The 9,850-nt window shown below is 50.3% G+C and overlaps 1 protein-coding gene across 1 annotated transcript; it reads left to right on the plus strand.

The window, feature by feature from the left end:
• The first annotated feature begins 6,906 nt into the window (after positions 1–6,906).
• Positions 6,907–7,509, plus strand: LOC136543515 (uncharacterized). The gene has a single exon (XM_066535939.1). The coding sequence runs from the start codon at positions 6,907–6,909 to the stop codon at positions 7,507–7,509; it is 603 nt and encodes a 200-aa protein (XP_066392036.1).
• The last annotated feature ends 2,341 nt before the right edge of the window (positions 7,510–9,850 follow it).

A 9,850-nucleotide genomic window follows, 5' to 3' on the forward strand; every position in this document is an offset into this window, starting at 1 on the left:
TCCGTTGGACATGTCCAAACCATCTCAACTGGTGTTGGAAAAGCTTTTCTTCAATTGGTGCTATCCCTAATATATCATGTATATCATCGTTCCAAACTCGACCCCTTCTAGTATGATCGTGAATCCAACGCAACATACGCATTTCCGCGACACTTATCTATTGAACGTGTCATCTTTTCGTAGGCCAACATTCTACACCATACAACATAGCAGGTCTAATCGTCGTCCTATAAAACTTGCCTTTTAGCTTCTATGGTACCCTTTTGTCACATAGGACACCAGATGCTGGGCACCACTTCATCCACCCTGCTTTGATTCTATGGCTAACATCTTCATCAATATCCTCATCTCTCTGTAGCATTGATCCTAAATATCGAAAGGTATCCTTCCTAGGCACTACTTGACCTTCCAAACTATATCTTCCTCCTCCCGAGTAGTAGTGTCGAAGTCACATCTCATATACTCAGTTTTAGTTCTACTGAGTCTAAAACCTTTGGACTCGAAAGTCTCCCGCCATAACTCCAGTTTCTGATTCACTTCTGTCCGGCTTTCATCAACTAGCACTACATCGTCCGCGAAAAGCATACACCAAGGGATGTCCCCTTGTATGTCCCTTGTGACCACATCCATCACTAAGGCAAATAGATAAGGGCTCAAAGCTGACCCTTGATGTAGTCCTATCCTAATCGAGAAGTCATCCGTGTCTCCTTCACTTGTTCGAACACTAGTCACAACATTGTTGTGCATGTCCTTAATGAGCCCGACGTACTTCATTGGGACTTTATGTTTGTCCAAAGCCCACCACATAACATTCCTTGGTATTTTATCATAAGCCTTCTCCAAGTCAATAAAAACCATGTGTAGGTCCATCTTCTTCTCCCAATACCCTCCATAACCTGTCTTATTAAGAAAATGGCTTCCATGGTTGACCTTCCGGGAATGAAACCAAATTGGTTCTCATGGAAATCTTCCCAACTGCAAATAAATTTCCTCAAACTAATCACTTTCTTGGCATTGTCCCACTAAATATAGATTTTCCACACACAAAACCCATTTATGAAGAGCATATTTGTGATAAAATTGAAAGCCTTCATCCTCATTAACAACATTTTGTGGAAGACGCGAGAGTGGTGGCAAGGGCAGAAGAGATGGAGGCCAGCAACTTGCTGGAGATAGATGGAGGCAAGCACGGAGTTAGGTAGCCAGGGGTCGAGGGGGTGTATCAAGATCATGGAGGAATAGTGTGGCGAAGCTAACTTCTATATTGTGCCTCTATGTACACGACAGTTGTGAGTTAGGTTATGAAGAGAAATTAGAGGCATCATTCACTGGAACAGAAATGATTTTCTTGAACTGCATTTTCACCACTGATTTTACTAAAACCATTGCTGATAATGTATTAGCAATGGTTCTTAATAAAATTGATAGTGGAAATGATTTTCACCAATGATTTATGTTATAAATCATTCATGAAATCATTGCACAAACCCTATCCTACCTAAGCGAGCAGACACCTCGCTCTCCCTCTCGGCCGCCACTCTCTCTCTCTCTCTCTCTCTCTCTAGCTGCATGATGTTTGTAGTTGACCTCCTCTCAGCAACAGTGAGCGCCCCCTCATCCCCTCCAACCATGTGTGGCCCTACCATCCTTCAATGCAAGGCAGTGCATGGCCCCACTACACACCTCCATGCAGACGTGGCCCAGTCTCCTCCTAGCTAAGGCGAGTGGCCTAATTGCCTGGGATGGTGGCTCCAACCCGGACCTATGCAAGGGCCAAGTGGGCATGGACGGCAGGCGAGGGCATGCATGAAAGCATAGGGGCTTGGTGAGCGTGGAACATAGCAGGTGCAAACCCATTTTTTCACAAAATATTCATCTTTCCCTGCTAGTTTGAAACTGGCAGTGATGAAGTTCTTCATGACCACCAACTTTCACAGTTGAGGCATGAAACCGACAGTGAAAATGGTGTGGGGGGTACAACCCTGGATACCCATGGTAGACCACATGGGCTATGCTCCTAGGGGCGGCCCAGCCCACAAGATGAAGCCTTGCGGGCATGACTTTGCTCGGCGCCTTCCGCAAGACATGGGGAAGATATCCTGAAGATGCTACCGTGATCTGTTAGGAAACATATGATCCCATGATGCTTGTAATCTGTTATTACTTTCCAGTTATCTCTCAGATCTAACCGACTTGTAACCCTGCCCCCTGAACTATATAAGGCGGGCAGGGACCCCCTCCAAAATCCAAGCATATCATACGATAGCTAATACAAACCAACAGACCACAAGAGTAAGGTATTACGTCATACTAATGGCCTGAACCTATATAACTCGTGTGTCTCTATTGCCTTCTTGTTCTTGATCATGCGCTCCTCTGCCGATCAATCTACCTTCGTGGGATACCCCTCGGAGGACTGCCGACGATATTCTATCAACAGTTGGCACGCTAAGTAGGGGTGTGCATGATGTTTCCTTGTCGAACAAGATGGCTTTTTCCGTAGGCTCTTCGTCCCTCCCGCAGCTCGGCTAGATCTTCACGGTCGGATCCATCTCGTGGGTCATCAACACTGATGGAGTCGGAGAGCTCCTCGAGCCGGTGCAGCTCTGTTCTGCACCGACCACCCCGCTCCTGCGACTGTAGATCCAATCTTGGAACCGCTTTCAAGGTCGCCTTTATCGACAACTCGCCGCCCACTTCCTCGCTACCAGAGGAGGTAGATCAATAATGACGATCTGATCGTATCCATCGATTGGGTCGGTTTGAAGCTCGCCGATTGCCTCTCCATCACCGAATCGGCTCTGGACACTATGGTTCAGTGCCAACCACCCTACCGTACGCATCTATCGGAAGCTGCTCGGCAAACTCCAGGGGTTATGGTCCTGCCCAACGGGCTCGACAACACAGCCGCTACATACCAACACGCCCTGAGGGACAAACTCGCCGACCAGGTAGGGGATATCCATCCTCTTGCCGACCAGATCGTCGATCAGCTCCCGCCAATAGTCAACATGCTGCACGCAAGCCGAGGCCCCAGAGCATCCCTCCAAACCATCCTGGAGGAGAATCCGGACTCTGAGTCCCAGGGCTCCACCGAGACCCTCGCCAAAACCTTCACCGAGCAACCCCCTGTCCCGCCTTTCTGGGGTGGCACGATCTTCAATGTTAGCATCGATAGCCCCTCGGAACGGCAAAACCGATGAGGAACGCGCTGCTCGTGAAAACAGGAACGTCAACTACGCGCAGCACCACGAAAACGAGCGCGCCCTTGCGATGGCCGAGGCTGCTCGCGACAACCAATTTGACTCACAAGGAAGGCCACTCCATCGCAACCTTGAAGAAGATTTTCTCCGCGTTGATGGTCACGACGTCTTCAAGACTCCAAGCACCAATCTGGTGGTGGCCGCCAATGAACTCGCCCGCCTCCCACAGACGCCCGAGCTTGCCAAGGTTGCCGCTATGCTTAAAGCGGCACACTGTCAAGTCAATGAGATCCGAGAGGATCAAAGACCTTCATGCTCCACCAGCACCATTCGCCGATCAGCTGTGCCTAGATCCAATCGCTGCCCCAGTCAAAGCCGGTTCGCCGACCAGTCACTACCTCTCTAGGGGGGAGCCGGGGGCCACCGAGCCGAGCATCATCGCCAGCACGACCAGGAGGTCGAACAGGATGCTCGAGTGCACCTTAGTAACCTTCGGGATGCACGACGACATATCGAGCAGCGTCGCTTTGGCCGCCATGAAGATGAAGTACGCCGCCACCAGGAGTACAAGCGAGAGTACAGTGATCCAGACTCAGCTCTAGAGCCAATCGCCGCCGGCAATGCTATAGACAACGGCACCGACAACCCGAAAGGTCCCCCAGCTTTCACCAGGGCGCTCCGAACACTCCAGTAGCCCCGTGGTTTTTAAATCACCGGGGTCGAGCCCTATGAGGGAAGGATGAACCCAACTCAGTGGCTATAGGCTTACGCCACTGTTGTCCACGCCGCTGGAGGAGACACCAATGTCATGGCAAATTATCTCCCCGTCATGTTCACGCCAGCTGCCAAGAGCTGGTTTACAAGCCTTGCCCCGGATTCCATCGGATCTTGGGAAGAGCTAAAGAAAGTCTTCACTGACAATTACATGGCTACATGTACGCAGCCGGGGCACCAAGCACGATCTCAACCGCATCACTCAAAAGCCGTCCGAGCTCCTCCGCAGCTACATCAGACGCTTTTCCGAGATGAAGAATTCTATCCCCAACATCACGGAAGCCGAGGTCATCACCGCCTTTGTCCGGGGACTTCATCACTATGAGCTCTGTTCCAAGTTCAACCACAAGCCACCTATAGGCATCGGCGAGATGATCACGACTGCTAACCAGTACGTCGACGCGGAGGAAGCTGAAGTACGTTTCAATGAAGATGGGGGCACAAATCGCCCGCCTCACCGCTACGACGACCACCCTGACAACCGGTGCCACAACGACCGCCGCTATGATGAACGAAGTTTCCACTGGGACATTGGCAGTGATCGGCCAGAAGGATCCAAGCCAAGTCAGAATCGCCGCCGCCAGCCAGACCACTTTGTCGATAACGTCAATGAGCCGCGTGCCAAGTGCAACTATGACGAGCAGTACAAGAAGATCCTCGACGGCCCATGCCCCCTCCACAAGAACGCCAAACACAAGATGAAAGACTGCCTCGGTTTAGCCAAGGAGTTCCAAGACAAAAAGCTAGATGACGACACCAACGGCGGGAACGGAGGTCGCTGGCCACCTGGGGGCAATGGCAATGCCTTCTAGGACCATGATCAAGGTGGTCTCCACCATCTTCCGCGGCCTCTGCCTCTGTCGAGAGCAGAAGAGAACGAAAGCTCGTCGCTCGACGAGTGCTCGTCAGTAGCATCAGAGGAAACCACCACCAACCCCAGCTATCGCCCATGGTCAGAGGTCCCCATCACTTTCACCAGGGCTGACCAGTGGGCGGACATACCCTACATAGGGCATTTCCCCCTCGTCCTCGACGCAACTATCCAGAAGGTGCTCTTCAGAAAAGTCCTTGTCGATGGTGGCAGTGCTTTGAACTTACTCTTCGCCGGGGCTCTAAGGGAGTTGGGCCTCGCGATAATAGATCTAACACCTTCGGGCTCCTCCTTTTAGGGGTGTGGTAATTGGCAGGGCATCCAGAGCACTTAGAGAAATCACTCTGCCAGTACAGTTCAGCATGGCAAGCAATTACCACATCGAGCATGTCAACTTCTATGTCACCGACTTCGACACCGCCTACCACGCCATACTTGGTCGGCCGGCTCTAGCCAAGTTCATGGTCGTGCCACACTACGCATATCTAGTGATGAAGATGCCTTCGCCTATAGGAGTCCAGTCTCTGCGGGCCAACCTCTCCGTCGCCTACTGCCTGCGAGACGGAGAGTCTCGCTCTCGCCGAAGCCACCGACCTCTCCATCTAGATGGCTAGCGTGGTCGCCGAAGCCAAGATGGTGCCTGCCGATGACATGGAGATCCCAGAGCTAGAACTTCATTGTGTCTCTGCCAAGTCCAAGGAAGTCAAGGAGGTCGGCCTCGGCCTCGACGACCCCTCCAAGACCATGAAGATTGGGGCTCACCTTGACCCCTAAATAGGAAAGCACGCTCGTCTCCTTCCTATGTGCCAACACCGACGTGTTTGCGTGGAAACCTGCAGACATGCCGAGGGTACCATGGGAGAAGATCAAGCACTCCTTAAATGTCTCGCCGACCGCCAAACCAATCAAGCAGAAACTCCGTCGATTCACGCCAGACAAGGAGGCTATTAGGGTAGAAATAAAACGGCTATTAGCAGCCGGATTTATAAAAGAAGTGTATCACCCAGAATGCTTAGCAAACCCTGTTCTCGTTTGAAAAAAGAATAAAGAATAGAGAATGTGTGTTGATTATACTGATCTTAACAAACACTGCCCTAAAGACCCTTTGGCTTGCCTCGGATAGACGAGGTTGTAGATTCCATGGCTGGTTGCAAACTGCTCTCCTTCCTTGACTGTTACTTCGGCTATCATCAGATCTCCCTCAAGGAAGAAGACCAGATCAAAACGTCTTTTATCACGCCTTTTGGGGCATATTGCTACACAACTATATCCTTCAGACTCAAAAACACCGGGGCTACCTATCAAAGGGCCATTCAGATGTGCCTCGACCAACAGATCAGCCGCAATGTCGAAGCTTACATCGACGATGTGGTCGTCAAGACCAAGACCGCTGACAACCTTATCGCCGACCTCGAAGAAACTTTTGCCAACCTGAATAAGTACCGATGGAAGCTGAACCCTTCAAAGTGCATCTTTGGAGTTCCATCCGGTATACTATTGGGCTACATCGTCAGTGCTCGTGGCATCGAGCCCAACCCTGACAAGGTCTCCACCATCACCAATATGAAACGACCGACATGCGTCAAGGATATACAGAAGCTTACAGGCTGCATGGTGGCCTTAAGCCGCTTCATATCGCACCTCGGCGAGAGAGGGCTACCTTTCTTCAAACTCCTCAAGGCTTCCAAGCATTTTCCTAGTCGGAAGAGGCGGACACAGCTTTCGAGCAGCTTAAATTGTTGTTAACAAGGCCTCCGATCATGACTGTGCCACAACCAGATGAAACTCTTCTGATCTACATCGCCGCTACTTCTCGCGTCGTCAGCACTGCTATCGTCGTCGAACATGAGGAAGCTAGGCACGCTTACAAGGTGCAACATCCGGTCTACTTTATCAGCGAAGTACTTAATGAGCCAAAAACTCGTTATCCTCAGGTACAAAAGCTGTTATATGCAATTCTGATTACGTCGCGCAAGCTCCGACACTACTTCGAATACTACAAGATCGCCGTAGTCACCGAGTTCCCTCTAGGGGACATTCTCCGCAACAAAGAGGCCAATGGCCAGTATCATAAAGTGGGCTGTTGAGCTTGGAACTTACTCCATCGAATTCAGAAGCAGACCTACCATTAAGTCACAGGCGCTCGCTGATTTCATCGCTGAGTGGACCGAGATCCAAGAACCCATTGCCGCCACTTGTCCCGAGCACTGGTTGATGTACTTTGACGGCGCCCTTAACATCAATGGTGCTGGTGCGGGCATTTTGTTCATTACGCCGACCAAAGATAAGCTCCGCTATGTCCTCTGGATACACTTTCCGGCCTCCAACAACACCGTGGAATATGAAGCATGTCTCCACGGTCTCTGTATAGCAGTTGAGCTCGGCGTCAAACGCCTCATGGTGTATAGGGATTCTGCGCTGGTTATCAACCAGCTCAACAAAGATTGGTCCTGTTCCAGTGATAAGATGGACGCATACTGCGCCAAAATTAGGAGGCTTGAAGGGAAGTTCTACGGTATCAAATACCACCACGTGGTACGAGATCAAAATCAGATCACCGACCAGCTCTCAAAAATAGGTTCTTCTCGCGCCGCGGATCCGCTAGGGTCTTCGTTCAAGATCTCTTGGCGCCATCCATTAAAGAAGAAAAGGAAGTTGTAGAGGTCCCCCCTGCCGAGCAGTTGGTACTTGCTGTACCTTTGCCGGTCGCCGATTGGAGGGAGCAGTTCATCAAGTACCTCACCAGCATCGAAGTACCCGCCGACAAGACCGAAACTGAACGTTTAATTCGCCGAAGCAAGCATTACGTGCTGGCAGACTGACAACTTGATGAGGAAAAGTGCCAAGGAAGGGATACTGCAGAAATGCATCACCCAAGGTGAAGGGGTCAAGCTACTTCTCGAAATTCACTCTAGTTCCTGCGGCAACCACGTGGCCTCGAGAAACCTGGTCGGCAAAGCTTTCCGAGCTGGTTTTTACTGGCCCACGGCCATCTCCGACGTAGAAGACCTCGTCCACATTGTGAAGGATGTCAGTTTTTCGCCAAACAAATACACTGTGCCGGCTCAAGAACTTCAGACCATCCTAGCTTCCTGGCCTTTCGCATGCTGGGGACTGGACATGATCGGGCCTTTCAAGCCAGCGCCAGGAGGTTTCCGGTACGTATACGTCACCATTGATAAGTTCTCCAAATGGATCGAGTACAAACCGCTCGCCTCAGCTACTGCTAAGAAAGCAGTCGAGCTCTTTGAAGATATCATACACAGATTCGGTCTCCCGAACAGCATCATCACTGACCTCAGAACCACGTTCACTGACCATCATTTTTTGGGACTTCTGCGAGGACCGGTGCATCTCCATTAAATACGTCTCCGTTGCCCATCCTAGAGCCAATGGCCAGGTTGAACGGGCGAACGGTATGATCCTTGACGCACTCAAAAAGAGGTTATATCAGAAAGAAGAAAAGCATCCCGATAGATGGCTTAAGGAGCTACCAGTTGTGGTCTAGGGACTGCGCACTCAAGCTAGTCGCAGTACTGGTGTGTCTCCATATTTTTTGGTCTACGGCTCAGAGGCCATACTACTAGCAGATATTACCTTCTGAGCACCTAGGGTGGAAAATTATGATGAAGAGTAAGCCACAGCTGTCCGGACAGAGGACGTCGACCGAGCCAAGGAAGAACACCTGATCACCTGCGTCCGCACAGCCAAATATCTAGAAGGCTTGCGGAGGTACTATAACTGCAACGTAAAAAGTCGTTCATTCACCATCGGCAACCTCGTTCTTCGTAAGAAAACAAAAGACCGAGGGGTTGCACAAGCTCTCCTCCTCCTTGGGAAGGGCCTTATGTCGTCAAAGAGGTCACCCGACCAGGCTCTTATCGCCTATGTGACTTAGATGGAATTGATGTTCCCAATTTGTGGCACATCGAGCACCTTATACGTTTCTACCCTTGAAACGATCTAGATATGTACTCTCCACTTTGTGATGAATAAAGTTTTGATCTCCATAATTTTGGTTATATTCCTTTTTCCCCTTTTTGTTTTAATCTTCCCTGTATAGGTCGCCGAGCATCACAATACTCCATAATGATTCTCCATATGATGAAACACGCCACATGGTTTACCCCAAATCGCCGAACGATTTCGCCCGAAGTAAGTTTCTCACAAATCTCCAAAGCTAGCACCGAACTGATTTCTCCAAATTCGCCGAAACTATTTCACCTGAATAAGTTTCTCCCAAGCTAGCACCAAATGATTTTTCCAAACTTCGCCCAACAAAACGCCTGACAAATTTTTGCCCAAAATTGTCCGAATAAGTTTTCTCCAAGTCCGCCTGAATATGTTTTCCACAACACCACCAACGTATTCACCACACGTTTGCCTCCAAGTTGCCAAACACTTTGTTCCAAATCTCCAAGACCTTTCGCCGAATCAGCGAGCAGCTTACTTTCTTTTCTGTTCTCTTCGGAGAAGACCCAGTCTCCGATCTCTCTCCCTAAACAGTGCTACTGGGCTCCGCGCTCTGCGTTATGGGTGGTCGGCTGTGGTTCCTTGGTCACGCCTATTTATCCTACACTGTCTACTGGGCTCCGCGCCCCACGTTATGGACTATAGGCTAGCTAAGGCCGAATGCTCAGCACATAACTAGTTGCTCGGACTCCGCTTATACGATCTATATCTCCAAGTTATTTCGACAACCGCCGAGTAGCACACGTTCTGCTTTTTTCTCTCTATGGAGAAGACCCAGTCTCTGATCTCTCCCTACACGTGCTACGGGCTCCGCGCTCTGCGTTATGGGTGGTCGGCTGTGGTTCCTTGGTCACGCCTGTTCTTCCTACATGTGCACGGGCTCCGCGCTCGACGTCATGGACTATGGGCTAGCTGAGGCCATGGGGGTCAGTAGCGAACTAACTGCTCGGACTCTACTTATACTCCGTATAAATACCTTATGGTCGTAATTACAAAGATTTTTTTGCCAAAATACAATCTGACTGCATAC

Source organism: Miscanthus floridulus, chromosome 3 (genome assembly GCF_019320115.1).
Source record: "Miscanthus floridulus cultivar M001 chromosome 3, ASM1932011v1, whole genome shotgun sequence".
In the NCBI taxonomy this organism is placed as follows: domain Eukaryota; kingdom Viridiplantae; phylum Streptophyta; class Magnoliopsida; order Poales; family Poaceae; genus Miscanthus; species Miscanthus floridulus.

Coding starts and splice junctions, on each gene's coding strand:
- LOC136543515 (XM_066535939.1), top strand. CDS start 6,907: ATGGCCAGTATCATAAAGTGGGCTGTTGAGCTTGGAACTTACTCCATC.